Source organism: Vombatus ursinus, unplaced genomic scaffold, assembly GCF_900497805.2.
Source record: "Vombatus ursinus unplaced genomic scaffold, bare-nosed wombat genome assembly UNPS02014814.1, whole genome shotgun sequence".
Taxonomy (NCBI): Eukaryota; Metazoa; Chordata; class Mammalia; order Diprotodontia; family Vombatidae; genus Vombatus; species Vombatus ursinus.
The window spans coordinates 13192991-13212044 of NW_020954592.1; the positions used below are offsets into that span (position 1 = coordinate 13192991).

The window sequence follows — 19054 nt, forward strand, 5'->3', positions numbered from 1 at the left end:
TATCCAATATCTGAGTTTGGTTCTGACTCCCATGCTTCCTAGGTTTTTGTCTGTGAGTAGCTCACGTTCCTGCTCTGAGTTTCAGCTTGTTCTTCTGTAAAATCAGCCTCCTTATGCCTGGGCTACCTACCTGATAGAGTTGTTTTGGGAAAAGTGCTTTATAAACCTTAAAGCAAATGTTAAATATTACTATAGAACAATGAGTTATTATTTACAAAGAATTATACTTACTGCCTATTGTTCCAAATACCATAGCCCAGAAAGTATTAAAATCTGGGAATTGGGAAATAATTCAAGTTATAAAAAAAGAATTATATTGTACAATTTGAAAAATGATGTATGGGTTATGGTGTTCATCAGGATTCAAATTAATGTGATCACAAACCCATTGTTGAAGAAGCGAATTCTGAACCCTGGAAAGAAGTGAGACTCTAACCTGGGTCTGGCTTTGGCCCACTGCTGGATCAAGTTGACCAAAGGTTTATCAGATGGATTGGTGCTGAAAAAGGCCATGGAGGTGAACAGACTAAGACCAGTAGGGAAGAGAATGAAGTGAGAGCAGTTGAGGTAAGATATTTCCAGGAGAATAACAGAGCAGAGCTAATGGGAATGATGCCTTACTTTTATTTATTGTCCAAGCCCCTCTGGAAGTATAGCTATTGAAGGCGGCAGAGGACTGACCAGGAGATAGGAGGGGAGAAGGTTTTTATATCTGCCAGCTAGAATTTTTCTTCCTGATTCAATTTTAGCCCTTGTCAAAGCAGTATTCTCCATTTCTTTGTTAAACTATTGCCAAAAGATGGTGGCAATAACTCAGTGAGATGTAGTATTATATCTTGGTTAAGATGTTGGTCCTGGACTCCCGAAGAATTGGATTCAAATGTTGCCTCTGATATTTATTAGCTGTGTGACCATGGACAAGTCACATAGCTTCTGTGAACCTGGGTTTTCTCGTTTGTAAAATAAGGATAATAATAGTAATATATATATATAGTAATATATAGTAATAATATAGTGCCTACCTCATAGGTTTATCATGTGTCTTAAATGTGATCATGTGTGTAAAGCACTTTGGAAACTCTAAAGGGCTATGTAAATATTGTTGCTTTTGACATCTGGGGAGAAAAAGTACGTACTGGGTAGAATCCTGTGAAAGCAGAAAAATCTCTCCCTTTACATAAATTAGTTCTGTGTTTACCAATCTCTTATCATATTCACTCTGATGACATCATGATTGCTGGCTTCTACCACTTCCTTCTTTATTTTACAGATTTACTAACAACATGTGTATGCCTTATATAGGGTAACTACCTGAGAATAGGTGGGTGGACATCAGTAACTCCTAATTTCCACTTCTCCTGAAGCTGTTAGATTTTCCTCATCTGTTTCCTTTTGGGTGGCCCATAAAGACTGGTGTAATTTTAGATCAACGGCATGGTAGATTCTAGTATTCTATGGGCTTCTAGTCCAGGCCTTGGATCTAGGGAAGCAACCCCTATACAGAAAGGTCCCCACCTTAACACTACTAAAAGCAACTTATGACCACTTGCACCAGTATGCAAGGAAGCCCAAGAACCGTAGGAATGGCAGGGCCTCTCCACTCTCTCTGCTTAAAACTTGGCCACTATAGTCATCTTCCAGAGGACCAACCATTTAGAGAAGGAATTCGTGATTGCTGCCACCACTAAGACCATCAGTTAACCAACCGCCACCAATAAGTAAGCCCAAGAATCCCCAGAATAGTAAGACTCTCTCACTTGCCCACATAGATCAGCCACCAAAGTAACAATGCAAGAAAGCAGCCCTTGTGAAAAGCAACTTGGCAACTGCCTCAGTAAGCGCTAGAGTCCCCCACTTCCTCAGCAGTCATGCTATTGAATCCTCAGAAAAGAAAGTTCTCAATTCCAGTCCTAGGCCTTTTCAAACACTTCAATATCAGAAACCAATAGAGTTTTATTAATGAAATCGACACTAAAGAAGGTACATTGCTATCTCCCTTACTGCTATACCCAAAGACCATGGGACCTTTCCATTTGATTTGCAGCTATATGATATTAGAATGTCAACTGCTTGAAAACACAGAATGTCTTCCTTTTCTTCTTCTATCCCCAGTGCTTAGAACAGTGCCCTGCCCATAGTTCTTAATAAGTACTTTTTCCATTCATTCATGTTTCATTTCTATTCTTCTGGAGCTGAAACAGACCAGGAAAAGAAAAAACTATCCCCATTCCCATGGAAGTGATAGTAAGGAATAAAATATGCATATCCTACCATTTTCCCTGCCTGCAGAAAGCAGGAAGAAGGGACCAAAGAAGCAAAGAATTTGAGAGTTGAAAGAGACCTGAGAGCCCATTTAGTCCAACCTATGCCCGGAAGAAATCTCTACTATAGCATACCCAAGCCTGTGCCAGAAGATCTCTAAGGAGAGGGAACCCATCACCTCTCGTGACCATGGGCAAGTCACCAAGTCTCTGAGCCTCAGCTCTTTCATTTAATCAAGGAGTTGGACTCTCTGAAGAGGACCCTTTGCCTGCCATAATCTTATGATCCTATGAGTATGAGGTAATGCATTTTTGGGGAAAAAATAATGTAAACCCCACTTGCAAAAGATAGGATTAGAGGGTAGAGTATGGAATCTCCAATCAAGTCCTATTCTGATGGATTGCCATGGCATAGATTCTGGTTTCTCCAGTTCTTTGTGAGTACAGTAGAAGTTCTATCAGGGTCTACCAGACTAGAAAGATCCTGAGTATGGAACCAGTGTGTTAGACTGTGTGTCCGTTGTCCAAGTTTGCTCATCAACAGAGGGTTGGTGCTGTTGAAGAATTTTTGGCTACAGAAATTCACAAAGATCTTCTCCTAAGGCATGGAAGAAATGCAAGCTACATCATCCAAAATGGCAAAATCATAGCATCTTGAACTAATTATCTGAAAGATAATTACAACTCTACCAGGATTAATCATTGATTTGGATGAAGCAATGTCTGCTTTGAATTTTTAAATGTATCATAAAAAATTTAAATTCATAAAAACAAAAATATAACCATTGTCCTAAGATGAGCTGAACTCTGTCCTATACAAGAAATACTAAGTACTTGCTATGTGCAGAGTACTGGGTTAGTGATGGCATGAGAGGCAAAGTATAGATCAGCCAGTCTTTTTCCTAAATCTAATTTTATGTATATTTATCTATCTCTCCATCTGTCTACGTATTGCTATCTATTATATTACCATAATCTAGTATTTTGAAAGCGTGCAGGATTGAGTCAGAAATCTGTTGTTGTTCAGTTGTTTTTCAGTTGTGTCCAACTCTCTGTGACTCCAATTGGGGTTTTCTTGTCAAAGATCCTAGAGTGGTTTGCTATTTCCTTCTCCAGCTCATTTTACAATGAAACTGAAGCAGACAGGGTTGAGTGACTTGCCCAAGGTCACACAGTAAGTGTCTGAGGCCAGATTTGAACTCAGGGAGATGACTCTTCCTCACTCCAGGCCCAGCACTGTGCTGCCCAGAATTCAGAGAGGAATTAAGCCTTGAGATAGCTAAGTTCTTCCACAAGCTCAAGCAAACTCAGAAAAATACTGTAGATCACTGTTGTTGCTTTTAAAGACTTTAGAAAAGTGTAATTGTTGAGTTAATGTTTTTGTTTAACTTGTATTTACACTGAGGTATCTCAGAAGAGTGGGAAGAACCATTAGATTTTGAGTCAGCAGACCTAGGTTCAAATCCCAGCTGTATTTGCTACCCATGTGATGTTGGACAGCTCACTTTACTCTGTGCATTTCAGTCTATAAAGTCAGGAGCTTGTGTCCATCTCTTGCAGTTTTAAATACTGAGGTAGAATAACCTGAGATTATGAGCTATCTGTAATCTCCAGGGATATTGAACCAATCCTTCACCCTACTGATGTTTTCCTTTCCCTATTATAATGGTTGATGTCATAATCAAATGCAAAGCTAAGCTACTAAGGTATTAAGGAACTTCAGTTCTGTATAATACCTGTAATCCTGAAAAGGGGAACCCAGTTAGTAGATTATTCTTTAAATATAGTCTATGAAATAGATGGATTCTGAGCAAGCTGGATACAAATTCATTGACCAAATAATCCCCAAAATAAAAACATTCAGGGAATCAAAGAAATGATTCAGTCTTTCCAAAATTATCAAATTATTACGCAGTTAGAGAGTTTTGGGGGTTTTTTTGGGGGGTTTTTTTTTTGGTGTGTGTATACAAAACTTCTTAGGTACAAGGTGAGGACATTTAATTAATAATGCTTACTAAAAATTTCTTATAGTAGTGGACTCATTCATTAATGTCATACACTTGGCTTAACCAGAGGTACTTTATGTTAATGTGTGTTGTTAAATTTTTCCTTTATTTTTGTTTTTTTTTCTTAAATTTCATATTTATAGTTTCACAGCACCCGCTCGTCCTCCCCCACTGAGTGTTGCCACATGACCCCTTGGAGTAGAAAGGTATTGGACACCCTGCATTCCTTCATAGCCTTGTCTCCTTATTCACTGCCTTCCTGTCAGCTTTACACTTTAACTCTTGCTTCTCTCCTTTTAACTTTCTTGCAAAATCTTAACTAAGGGTCTGCAACAGTTTTGTCAATAAAAAAAAAAGTGACGCTGTCCCTACTATGGGTAAATAAAGTGCAGGAAAGAGACTTGGATTCCTTTTTTCATTCCTTTCTGAGCAGATCTTAGGGACTGGCCCAAGATAAGCTTTTAGATACTATAGTTTAAGAGGAAATCAAGTTCTGACTTGCTCTATGCTTACCAGACCTGAAGGAGTTTAACTTCTCAAATCAAAATGAAATCTGAACAAAAGGATTCCCTGGCCAGTTGTCCCTGTCGCTACTACATAAAAAGGGCTTCTGGCAGAGAGTCAGAGTGTGTAGCCAGGTCCCAATTCTTCCTTTGTTTCTGTAGTCCATTGTTATTCAAGGAAGGAACCAGCAACAAAATGTGGTCTCTCTGGGTTTTTTTTTTTTTAACATACAACAAACTTTTTTTTTCTTTTTGGAAGTAACCTAGGAAACAAGTCTTTTGTGCTTGAAGTTTATTTGAGCTATTCACATTGCTGGGAATCTGCACAAAAGCTCAAGAGAGAAAGAAGGTTGCAAATGTTTCACTAGAACGAACATGAAGAAAACTTTTTTTTTTCCTCAAAGGGGGGAAATTATATCCTCTAGTGTATGTTAGGGATCTTTGCAGAAACCTCTGACAAGGTAAGCGAACACTGTGAGTTAGTTTACAGAAGTGACTTTGGACTATGATCTTTAAAGTTTTTAGTGGGTTTAAGAAATATTAGTTTGGCAAGATGCAAACCCTCCAATACAACTGGAAGTAAGGAAGAAGCCTGACAAAAAGAAGAAAAATCACTCAATTCTGATACTGAATGGGCTATTATTAATGTTGTACCTTAGAAAGGAGAGGAGGGGAAAATGCATTTATTTTATTCCATGTCCCTCTCAGAAATAAAATGAGACACAATTATGCAAAGAATCAACCAAAGACAAGAAACCTCTTAGTAAGCTGGCCTGTGAACCTAACCCTAAAGCAGGCTATAATGTATAAATTAGACAGAAAGTTGCCTAATGCAGAACTTCTAGTGGCCACTTGCACAGAAAATATTGAAAGCTGCAAGAGATCAAGCTGGAAGTGTTTTATTTTTCTTCTCAATTTGACAAAGAAACATATCTGAATATTTTCCCCCCAACAACATTATATTTTCTACTCCAGTAGACCAAAAATATTCATCAGTTATACATTTTACTGAGTGAAGTGTGCAATCCCAACATCATATTAATTTTTGAGGTTATTAGCCCAAATTGTCCTCCTAAAATTAAATTAAGCAAGTGTTTAATCTGGCCCCTTGGATGCTGTTGCCTGTTCACTCTGATAGTGTTTTCTTAGAATGCCAGCCTAATCCTAGGTTTTCTAGCCTATGTTCTAAACCTTTTCCACAGGAACTTAACATCTACTGAGCTTTGAGTCCTAGTCTGTCTGGATGCTCCAATAACTTTAAATGCTAGTTTATGACCATATTACTGCAATATTCAATTCCCTAAACTAAATCCAAAACATAGAATGTGTAATTAATTGAGCTGTAATTTCACCTTTTCATTTGAAGCTTTGGTACTTTGGGCTGCATATTTTCACCTTCTAATACTTTCTTGAAACTTTAATCTGCTATGAAAAGCATGTCTATTTGGGAAATTTATTTTGTCCTTTCATGTTTCTTGACTGACTATCGAACTAATACTACAGATCTTTGTGACATATCTCATATTTGTGACATATCTCTTCTTCGTCCTTCTCTTCCTCCTGAAAGCTAACAACTGTGCTTTGTTATGTTTCTTCATATTAATGAAAGAACAGAATCTTTTGTAATATCTTATTATGTTTAAATTGTGATAACTGATTTTAAATGTAATCGTTTACAGTCCCATCCCCCAGAGGACGAGGATACAGATGTCATGTTAGGACAGAGGCCGAAAAATCCAATACATAATATCCCTTCAACACTGGATAAGCAGACCAATTGGAGCAAAGCATTACCTCTCCCAACTCCAGAGGAGAAAATGAAACAAGATGCCCAAGTGATTTCGTCCTGCATTATCCCCATCAATGTCACTGGTACAGTTCTCTTACATTGCTTATACTTAATACAGGAATATTTGGGTCGAATATTTTGTGGTGAATATGATCTAAACTTGGACTATTGTAGTGTCTAACCAACCGATAACCCTGATGTAGTAGTAAAATTAGATTTGCAGCTTTACCATTACAAGCCAGAAGATGCTCAATATGGATGATTTTTCATATGATCTAATATCAATGTGCATGTGTTACAGTGTGTCATTTGTTATGTAAATTATGAACAGTTCCTATTCAGTATGGGGGCGGGCTGGGGGGGAGGGGGAGGAATATCATCAAATAGCTCTTTGGCCTTAAGTTGACTGAAATAATTGAGAAAGCTGCAGTGGTTAATCATATGATAATCACGTGTAGCACAGAAAGTTAAAAGGAGCAAACACCCAGTTTGCAAGTAATGGTGATGTAGACCCCCCATAAAATCTGTTTTCATGTTTTCCAGATAAAGGTAGGATTACATTTGCTTTCTTTCGAAGACCCTTATGGAGTGCTGCATTGGATTTCCTCTAAAGATTTTTGTATGTTGTATGGGAAGATTGAATTCTTTTCCAAAACCCCCAAACCTCTTTTTCTTTTACTTTCCCTTTTCGAATGTTAGTTTGACTCAAAGTCTGTTGGGAGTTCTTCAGTGACAATTTTAAAGCCAGAGTTAAATATGATGATCTGAGTGGAAAACTTTTTAAATACTCAAACCTTCCAATTTAGAAAATAAATGCCCCTTTCCATTTTGTCCCCCTTTTTAATTTCACTAATGGTTACAGTTTCACAGTATAATAAAGAACCCCAAGAGGCTGTATTTTTGTCCTGGTGGCATGTAACTAAGGGGTGTCATGGCATGATGCCATGGGACAAGCAGGCTTGCACTGTCCATCACTTCCATTAATATTATACAGAGCACTCTCTCTCTCTCTCTCTCTCTATCTCTCTCTCTCTTTCTGTGTCTCTCGGAGCTAGTTTTCATGATGACCTATCTATTCCTCCTGCACAGCTTTGAGCAAAATGAATGTTCCCGAGAATGTGCACTTACCTACTTTTCAGTAACCTTAATGGGATATATCAGGGGACTTTAGCTGCTGAAAAGAATCATCAAAGTGACCTTTTACACAACTTACAGCTTTTAGAACTTCTGAACTGATAGAATCATCAGCTTCCATTAATGGAAATATAGGTTCTTATACTGATTAGCCCTTATTTCCGAATTCAGCACTATGAATATGTCTATCTTCTTCCTGTGATATAACAAATCCAGGGATACTGATTCTTAGGAGTTGTGTACAGCTGGGGTTATATATGGAATAATAAATTTCAAAAAACAACTTTTCATAAGAAAGCAATTTTTAAATGATTTACATGATTGTATAATGTAAAAATGTGTGTGTGTGTACAATTATGTTTTCTACAATTTTAAAATAAGCACAGGGAGTTAGCCAGAAAGGACTTTCATTTTTTGGATTTTTAAAAGGAAAATAGCATTCATACCCTGCAATATTGTTTAAACCATTTACTATAGTGAAGAATCTAGAGTCAGGAACACCTGGCTAACATACTTACTTGCTAGCTATGTGACCCTGTGCAAGTCACTTGAGTTCTCTGGGCCTCAGGTCCTCATTTAAAAAATAAAGGGAGGGACAGCTAGGTGGCACAGTGGATAGAGCACCAGCCCTGGATTCAGGAAGCCTGAGTTCAAATCCAACCTCAGACACATAACACTTACTAACTGTGTGACCTTGGGCAAGTAACTTAACCCAATTGCCTAGCCAAAAAAAAAAATAATAATAATAATAATAAAAATAAAGAGATAGATCCTAATGACCTTCAAGGTCCTTTTCAGCTCTATATCTATGATTCCCATTTGTTGTATTACAATGGATTTTTCAAATTGAGTTCTAAGCAGACCCTGTTGGCAGCCATAATGCTGATACCACTTCAATACATAATGTATACAGTGTCTGAAGTGGGAAAAAGATCAGGCTGACATCCTGATCTACTTCTATCCTTGAGTACAACTGATGAGGTGACCAAATTCCGATCCACAATATTATGGCTATCAGTGGCCAAAAACAACTTGAAAAATCCAAGGTACATACCCTGCTAACAGAATTTCGTTCCCCACCTCTACCTTTCTAATTTGGACAGAAACTAAAATAGACACACATAATATTTAGTTTTGGTATGCAAAGGGTTTTGCTTGTTTGTTTTTAATTAGTGTACCTTCCCAATTTTTGGAACCCAGTTTTATATTTGGTAGAGTAAACAGATTCTTTATAAGTTCCCTATTTTTTCTGCCTTTTATAACTATTAATATTTATTAGATATCAAAACCCAGACCAAAAAAAACTGTCAATTTAGAAAGATGGAAATAAAATGAGGAATTTATTTGTTCACAAAATTCCTCAGACTGCTGATTTTCCTCCCAATGTCAATGTAGGGGGTGAGGGAAAGGGAAAAGAAAACAGTTTCACAAAGGCTCTTTCAGTGAAAAAATGGGTCAGGATATGTTAGCTGAACTGATCCAGGTTAACTTCTTGGCTACAGCTATTCTTCGAAGAGGTGTCAGCATCAGAGAGTAAAGAAATAGACCAATAAATAGCAGTGATTAAAGGTGCTGAGCTTTTAAGGATTCACTTATTCTCACCATTCTACCCCCCCCCCCCCCCCCCCCCCCCCCCCCCGTTTAGTTTTCTTTACTTTTGTTCCATTTTCCTTTTTGGGTTCTGTTACTTTTGGCAGTATAAGCTGCTGAGGGGAGCTGCATTTAGAAGTAAAGCTTAACGTACTGCAGCACAATTTAAATAAGAGCTGAATAAGGGCTCCCTTATATTTGCTCACAGCCTTAATCCAAACTCTTCACTTACTTCCAATCAATAAATATCACTGTGTTCCAACCAAATGAAAATTTGTTTACCATTTCTAAAGGCTAATGAGACCTATTTGTGGGTTGCAGGAGTTGGTTTTGACAGAGAGGCTAGTATACGCTGCTCTCTTGTTCATTCACAATCTGTACTACAGCGGAGACGAAAACTGAGGAGGCGGAAAACCATCTCTGGCATCCCCAGAAGAGTGCAGCAAGAAATAGGTGTAGTATAAATAAAAATGTTAATGGTTAACATTATAACTGCCTTCAATTGCTGAGATATGAAGTGGTAGTCTGCTTTCCAGTAGTTTCCTCAGGAAATGCTACAGTTTTTGTGGTTATAGACTTTTGCAATGATCATATTGTTTTGTTGTTTTTCATTATCACTGAAACCAAACTACATTATTCATATGAGCCCTATGCTTTAATTGTGGAGGTGGGGTTTTACTGAGTGAAATAAATAGACATGTTCGGTCCTACCATTTAAATCTAATCAGTTCACTTTTTAAAAGTTATTTTTGTTCCAGTCATAGCATTAAAAGTAACTAGATTCAGTAAACATTTTTTTCCTTATAAATTGAGTATCTCCAGATGGAGTGTGAGACTAGTCTTGAAGAAAATAAACTATCAAATAAACATAATATTCAACTTTGTACTTTAGAAATTCTCTTAAGCATTAACACTGATGCCCTAGTTAAAAAAAAAAAACTACAAGGACACTTTCTACCTTATCTGCTCAGTTCATTTAGTATCTCTTCCTCTTGTTTCTTTTATTATGAGATCATTTACTTAGAAACAGAATTTTAGTTCTTTACATGTTCATCTGCCTTTGAATCCTGTGGCTCTGACTTGCTAATGAGTAGCATTTGGGAAGTTGGGACCAACTTAGAGGATGGGTCATATGACAGACATGATAAAATATATTCTACTTTAAAAAAATTTTTTTAAATAACAGTATTCAGTTATCTTACAAAAGGATGTGGTATGAAAGAATGGGAAAGGAAAAGTTCATAAAGGATTTAAAAACTAAGATTTTTCTAGGAGTAAATTTTTAAATTTTCCATGAGGAATTTGAATCTTTTGACATAATTTTATGTATAGAATTATTTTGAAGAAAATAAAACATATATATAAAGATTGTTAGGCTCAAAATTCAGTTATTTATTCAATAATTGAGGGGAATTTCATTTAAGAAAGGGAGTCCCAAAGTTCTAATATGATAATAAAATTGTGGGGGCTACTCAAAGAAAAGTCATTGGTCTGCAGATGTCTAAAGTATCTCACTGTGCTTTACATATGTCCTAGATTCTGATGAATCGCCAGTGGCCAGGGAGCGGAATGTGATTGTGCATGCAAATCCAGACTTCTCCAGTAATATCAATAGGAGGACGGGGACCAGGGACTCAGAATGCCAAACTGAGGAAATTCTTATTGCTGCTCCATCCAGAAGGAGAATCAGAGCTCAGAGAGGCCAAAGCATCGTAGCTTCCCTTTCTCACTCTGCTGGCAACATTTCAGTGTTGGCAGACAACAGCAACGCCATGTTTACTACTGCGGCAAGCAGCCGCATTCGATCACGGAGTCTTCCCCGTGAGGGTGCTAGAGGCAGTGATGCTGAGCATAACATTGGTGCTAAAACCTCAACCTATGAAGAGGGGACTTTTATGGACAACCAGGAAAGGATACCAAATAAGGATACAGATGCCATGAGCAGCCAAGGTTCACAGGAACACCAGCCCCCCTTGGGATTAACCTGCTCTCAACACCTCCACAGCCCCCAGCACAAGTTAAATGAAAGAGGGAGGTCAAGACTGTCAAGGATGGCTGATTCTGGCAGCTGTGAAATTTCATCCAATTCAGATACCTTTGGGAGTCCTATTCACTCCATCTCCACAGCTGGAGTTCTCCTTAGCAGCCACATGGATCAGAAGGATGATCACCAGTCATCCAGTGGTAACTGGAGTGGAAGCAGCTCCACATGCCCCTCACAAACATCAGAAACCATCCCCCCTGCTGCTTCTCCTCCACTGACTGGCTCTTCACACTGTGACTCCGAGTTGTCATTGAACATAGCCCCTAATGCCAATGAAGACTCCAGTGTCTTTGTGACAGAGAACTATAATGACCATATGGATAAAGTGAGGGGCCATCGGGCAAGCTCCTTCACTTCCACTGTTGCAGACCTGCTAGATGACCCCAACAACAGTAATACGAGTGACAGTGAATGGAACTACCTGCACCACCATCATGATGCCTCGTGCCGCCAGGATTTTAGCCCTGAGCATCCCAAGGCTGATAGCCTGGGCTGCCCAAGCTTCACAAGTATGGCCACTTATGATAGCTTTCTGGAAAAATCACCATCTGACAAAGCAGATACTAGCTCTCATTTTTCAGTGGATACTGAGGGATATTATACTTCCATGCACTTTGACTGCGGTCTCAAAGGTAATAAGAATTACATGTGCCACTATGCAGCCACAGGCCCTGAGAGTAGCCAGGGCACTAGTGTTCCTCCCACCTTCTCAGATTGTACCTGGCAGGACTACCTAGATCAGAGGAGGCATGGAAGGCCAAGCATCTCTTTCAGGAAACCAAAGGCAAAGCCAGCCCCACCAAAACGCAGTTCATCTTTGAGGAAGTCTGATGGAAGTGCAGAAATTCCTGAGAAGAAAGAACCAAAGATAAGCAGTGGGCAGCACCTGCCTCACAATTCCAGGGAAATGAAATTGCCTCTTGAGTTCTCTAACACACCTTCTCGAATGGAAACTATTGGTTTATCCAGCAAACAAGAACATTCCTGGATGAACCAGAGTGACCATGGAATAAAGGAGTCTCATTTGGACACTGCAGATATTCCATCATTCAAAGATGAAGGTGCTGAATCAACTCACTATGCAGATCTCTGGCTGCTAAATGACTTGAAAACAAATGATCCTTATAGGTCTTTATCCAATTCGAGCACTGCTACAGGTACCACAGTCATTGAATGCATCAAATCACCAGAGAGTTCTGAATCACAAACGTCCCAGTCTGAATCCAGAGCCACTACTCCATCCCTTCCTTCTGTTGACAATGAGTTTAAATTAGCTTCACCAGAGAAGCTGGCTGGCTTAGCATCACCATCAAGTGGCTACTCAAGCCAGTCTGAAACACCAACATCATCTTTCCCCACAGCTTTCTTTTCTGGACCATTGTCTCCTGGAGGTAGTAAGAGAAAGCCAAAAGTCCCAGAAAGGAAATCCTCCCTTCAACACCCCTCTCCAAAAGATGGAACTGTGTCTTTAAGTAAAGATCTTGAACTTCCAATTATACCTCCTACCCATCTTGACCTAAGTGCTCTTCATAATGTCTTGAACAAACCCTATCACAACAGACATCCGTTGCATGCATTTACTCATTGTAAGCAGAATTTGGTAGGAGAAACACTAAACTCTACTCCCTCACCATCCCTTGCAATTACACCTACAGTCCTGAAATCTGTTAACCTTAGGTCAGTTAATAAGTCTGAAATTAAACAAAAAGACAACAATGATACAAAACTACCTTATTTACAGGAATCTACTATCATGGTGGCTGCCTTGTCTCCAAGCAAAACAAGGCCACACGTAGCTAAGAAATCAATATCCCACCAATATTCCACAGAAGATATCATTTTGTCCTTTATTGACTCATCTCCAGTAGATATGGGCCCTGATAAAATGCATTTAGAAAAAAATTCAGTTTTCAATGTGAAGAATCATTGTGATCAAGAAATTGTACCATCAGCCAGTAACAATCTTCTAGAGACTAAAGCCACAAATGACCAAATGTCAATAGTCAGGGAACCTTTTCCAGAACATGCACCAGGGAAAAACTGTGATGTACCTGCAGAAGGACTTCAGAAAGGTTCTAATGGGAAAATAATAGCTCAAGAGACTGGGCAAGATGGCAATATTGAGCAGGTACAGAAGGCATTCACTGCAGATGGGGAGAACATTGCACAAGTTAAAACTGGGGATGAAACCTTATCACTGTCTCCATCTGATTCACAAAGCAGAGCAGCAACAGACACGGATAACCAACTTAAGTATCACCTTGTTATGAGCCACCACCGTGACAAAGTGCCTGGGCATAGTGGCTATGAATCAGAGCTAACAACTGTAATCAGTGAAAAGCATTCTGAGCAAGAAAGTGATATTGCATCAGGTATTTCTACCAAAAGTGCCTCTGATGACCGAAGGACAGAGGAGACACGAGCAAGTACAGATGAAGTTTCATTGAAAGGTGAGTTGTTGGGTAGCTTGGGTCTCAGTAGCAAGAAACTACTATGTTCTCTAGATTTAATTTTTACTGACTCAACTTTAAAAAAATATTCCCTATGATGCTGTATGATACTGGCATGTTTATTTTTCTGGCTTATTTTCACTTATACAAAAATGTCAAACTTTGTTATTGAGAAATTGAATATTGGTCAAAATATTGTGCAGGATACATGATAGTTACATAAATTCTGATGCTCAACATAATATAATGAATCATGGTCCTGGTTCTTTTGTCAAGATGTTGGAAGTCTTCTTCATTAGAATACGTTTCTGTTCTTTTTAAAGAATCTTCACCAAGTGATGACTCCATCATTTCACCATTTAGTGAAGACTCTCAGGCTGATGATGATGTTTTTGTGTCTCCAAACAAACCTCGAACCACTGAGGATCTCTTTGCAGTCATTCACAGGTGAGGCAACAGATCTAATGTCTCTGGACTTAGAATCAGATTAAAGTATATGAGAGCCCTCTGAGAGATTTAGAACAAACAAGCAAGGAAACTGTTTGTTTTGCAAATTGAGTTTGAAATCCTTTATAGAAGTTTCCTCATTTATAAAATGAAGGGACAAAACTAGATGTCTTCTCAGGTCTCTTCAAGCTCAGTAATTCCAAGACTATGACTGAGGTGAGCAATATAAATCTTTTATGTAAAATAAGTCCTTTTATAAGGGGTTTTAAGACAAAGTTTCCTACAAAGGTTTTGGGCTTTTCCCCCATGACGATAAATGTGGATCAGGCTTTTTATAAGAAAATGTGATCAGATTGCCTGGAGGGGTTTACAGTTTCCAATTCAGTCTCTGATATATCCACTAACTTTAAAATTTACATTTTTAGATATCTCCTGAGATTAAAATGATTCATATTTTTTGAACATGTCCAAAGCAATGATTACAATAATAAGGGCAGAGGGGAAATTAAGCCACCAAGAGAATCTGAATACAAAACATGCACTGGGACACAAGTGTGTATGAATACCTGACTACTCTATATCTTACAATATTCTATAACTATGCTGATCACATTTTCTTAAGTGAAAATCAGAATATACTTTCTAAGAATGCCTCATTATTAGCTTTCTCCATTTTCCTGACATTAGAACTGCCTAGAGGGGTGAGGAACCTGCAGCTTCACGGCCATGTGTGGCCCTCTATGTCCTCAAGTGCGACCCCTTGACTGAATCCAAACTTCAGAACAAATCCCTTTAATAAAAGGATTTGTTCTGTAAAACTTCGACTCAGTGAAAAAGCTCTACCTGAGGACCTAGAAGGCCACATGTGGCCTCAAGGTGGCAAGTTCCCCACCCCTAGAAAATCTTGGCTATACATACACACACACACACACATATACTCTTTTGTTCTGCCTAAAGGGCATGTTTCCAAACAGTGCTATCATTCATATACAAAGATGATGTAACTTGCCTACCTATTATCAGGGAGAGCATTATGCCATAGTGGAAAGATCACTACACTAGAAGTATGGAGATAGTACTGGCTCTATCATTAATTATATGACCTTAGGAAACTTTGCCTTAGTTTCCTTATCTATAAAACGAGAGGGTTGGACTAGTTCTTTAACATCATTGTTCAGTTCTAAAGCTCCTGATTCTATGTGTATTATATTTCCAGTAATAGCAAGGAATTTTGGATTTTGGCTGATTCTTCCACAGTCTCTTGCCTGTCCTCTTTTATGACTAGTAACATACATTTATATGACAACTGCACAGCATCCAGGGTCACAGAGAGGGTGAAAATCAAAGTCCACACAGAGAACAAATGCATGTTCATGGTATTAGTGCAGTGTGCTATCAAATTGAGCTAACCAAAAGTAATTGTCTCACAACTCACCAATGAGAAGTGGCTTCACCCTTTGTGAAACAGGGCTAATTGACCTAGCTGAAGTTATAAAATTTAAATCCACCAGTATCTAGCACGTTGTGCCTTTTACATAGCAGTTACTCAAAAAATATTTACTGAATGAAAAAATGAGGCCATATTGGGCAATTATACTAAAGATGCTGTATATTTCAAAACAGAAATAGTTATTCTTTCCATTTTCCAGAGGGTTATAGGTACAGTGCCCCACTCCCCCCAATCTGGAAAATCCACATAATTTTTTGGCCCCCCCCTTGGTACCAGAGAAGAAGTCTGAATTATGGTATTAAGAAATAAAATTTTGATATCATATAACAATATTTTATGCAATTCCGAGTTTCTAAACTTTTTCTGTCATTTGCTAGCCTTCACATGTTGTCTGTGGCCTCTGTAAAACTCCTAAAAAAATCCCATTTAATTTCTTATGCCAACCCGTGATATATTGAAATTGTGATGGGGAAAGTCATGATGTGGAAGGGTTAGCTATAATCATATCCATGAAATCAGCTAGATCTTTTTAGCCAATTTACAATTGTATGTATGTCCAATAGCACGTATCATATTTTCCAAAGCATTTTACTTTACACTTTCAAGGTATCCATATTACAATCTCTTATGCATTTTAGTAAATGTACCAGTATTATTGAAAGATTTATATTGATCACCTCAGTCATAGTCTTAGAATTATTGAACTTGAAGAGACTGAGAAGACATCTAGTTCCGTCCCTTCATTTTATAAATGGGGAAACTTCTATAAAGGATTTCAAACTCAATTTGCAAATTTGAAAGTGTTAGTCATGCCCATATCTTGAATAAAGTCAGCATCAACTACAAATGTGCCATATCACCATTGATAGATTTTTTTAGGTCTGTGTTACCTGCCATTTTCAAAATTTGCTATATGAGTACTTATAACAGCTTTAGGGAAACATCTTTCCCCCAATCTGCCCTAAAAGTAACTAAAGTAGTTCAGATTATTGTTTGATAACTAATTATATATCAAGCGATGTGCCAAAAAAAATTCATTTGAAGAAGGGGGAATACAGAAAAGTAACAGATGATTAGTTTGAAGTAGTAATAATTTCAAACTATAACATTATATATGTATGCATATTTATATATATGTAATATAATATTATAATATCTCATATTTATAGCACTTTAAGGTTTACAAAGTGTTTGATGTACATTATCTCATTTAATCTTCACAACAGCCCTGATAGGTAGATACTACATGCAGGTATTATTGTCCCTATTTTAAAGGTGAGGAAACTAAGGCATAGAGAAGCTAAGTAACTTGCCCATCACCACACAGCTAATGTCAGATGCAGGATTCAAACTCAGAGATCTCCTGACTCTAAATCTAGTGCTTTTTCTAATATATGTCCCTGCCTCCCCATTTGGGTAGTACTTCCTCCCAGCCCCACACTTCATTCTCATCTTTAAAGTGTGGTTCTAGATCCAGGAATCATCCATCCTACTAGAAATACATATTTTAGCAAGAACACTTTCTTTCCATTCTAAGGAGGAGAACTAGGACTTTATTGTTCCTTATTCCTATGTCCAAATTGAATCCAAGCCATATATATATATATATATGTGTGTATATATATATATATATATATAGTTTACAACGATAAGTGTTAAGGAATAGAAGACTTGGTAAGTTATTAATAACAACATGCTTCATTTGTATGCTTTATACCCTTCAAAGAATCTGTACATGTGAGACAGTGGGAAGAACCCTCCAATTTATGAGGATGTTATTGAGCAATTTTTTGTCATTGATTTGAAATGTTTGTTACTTAAACTTAATTTGTGTCCATTGGACATTATAGAATACGCTTTTACTCTCTTGATTTAATTAAAAACACACCATCATCCTGAGAGTTTTCTTTGTTTCTGTTGTACTTAACAGATCAAAGAGGAAAGTACTTGGAAGGAAAGATTCTGGGGACATATCTGCACGAAGTAAATCGAGAGCTTTCCCTGGCAATAGCAACAGCAGTACTGTGCCCCCCAGCAACATCCTATCTCCAAACAGCAACGTGCCAACTCCACCAAACAGCCAGAGATCTCCTGGTCTTATTTATCGAAACGCAAAGAAGTCCAACACCTCTAATGAAGAGTTTAAGCTGTTGCTTCTTAAAAAAGGCAGTCGGTCTGATTCCAGTTACAGGATGTCTGCCGCTGAAATCCTGAAGAGCCCCATCTTGCCCAAATGCCCTGGTGAGCTCCCCACTGATCCCCCCCCAAGCATGGATGAGCCTCCCCAGGTGTCATCGGGGGCAGAAGCATTGTCCCCTCTCTCTCCATGCTCCCCAAGAGTTAACACAGAAGGGTTTTCCTCCAAGAATTTCACCACGTCAGCTTCATCTAGGGTTGGACGTTCCCGGGCACCCCCTGCAGCCAGCAGTAGTCGTTACAGCGTTCGTTGCAGGTTATATAATACACCCATGCAAGCTATCTCAGAAGGAGAGACTGAGAATTCAGATGGCAGCCCTCATGATGACAGGTCCTCCCAGAGCTCAACATAGGCTGTATAATCTACACAGCCTCACTGTTAACTAGGAAATACATTAACACCGAAAGCATTTGGCTTGCACAAGATTGTGGAAAATATAACAGAGAACTCAACAGATATATGGGGAAGTATCAGTGCTTAAGCTCTGTAATACTTTGTTTAATTTTGCATTTTCTAGTAGAAATATGCTGTCTCCCATGTCTCAATCTATAGCTTCATTTGGTTTATCCCAATTTTATTCTTCTTCTTAATGTAGTTTTTAAAAATCAAATTTTCATGAAAAGAAAGGGAAAAAAAATCTTTCTCAGCTGCCCATTTAGGAAAGAAACTTCTTCACTGTTGTGCTTCCCTAGAGAGAGATGAAATGACTCTTAAGGATTGGTATTTTTCTACATTAAAATGAACTGAAACAAAGTTTAAAAGAAATGAACTAAACACATGTAAATACCATATTTTTGATAAAAAATGTAAATAGAACTATTAGAGAAGAGTGGACATGTGGCTAATTATTTACTACATACTGTTTATTGAAGACAAAAGAAATAAAATGTCATAACTGTATTCTGTGAATACCATTTTCATATCAACCATCATGTTTAAATGTCCACCAATATGGCTTTCAGAAATATAATCAAGCCTCAAATCTGAATTTTTACATTCTTGAAAATAGGAAAATTTCAAAGTTACTTACTGAAATGTTAACTTAAAATCTTATTAATTTAAACCTAACCATTTTTCTTGTAAACTTCAGCACCAAACAAGCTCATAGCAAAGCATAGCTGTGATTTACCATATGGTAACTGGTAAGAATGGAAAGCATGCTTTTAAGTTTTTTAAAGAAAGG

The 19054-nt window shown here is 38.0% G+C and overlaps 1 protein-coding gene across 1 annotated transcript in view; it reads left to right on the forward strand.

Annotated features, from left to right (window-relative positions):
- The window catches only part of NHS (NHS actin remodeling regulator), a 424713-nt gene extending 405938 nt beyond the window's left edge, over positions 1 to 18775 (forward strand). The window contains exons 4-9 of the mRNA XM_027835426.1: positions 4411 to 4473; positions 6450 to 6642; positions 9605 to 9736; positions 10820 to 13777; positions 14101 to 14224; positions 17605 to 18775. Of these exons, the coding sequence (XP_027691227.1) occupies positions 4411 to 4473; positions 6450 to 6642; positions 9605 to 9736; positions 10820 to 13777; positions 14101 to 14224; positions 17605 to 18223 (4089 nt within the window). The 3' untranslated portion in view covers positions 18224 to 18775. The remainder of the gene's footprint in view (positions 1 to 4410; positions 4474 to 6449; positions 6643 to 9604; positions 9737 to 10819; positions 13778 to 14100; positions 14225 to 17604) is intronic.
- Positions 18776 to 19054: the final 279 nt, after the last annotated feature.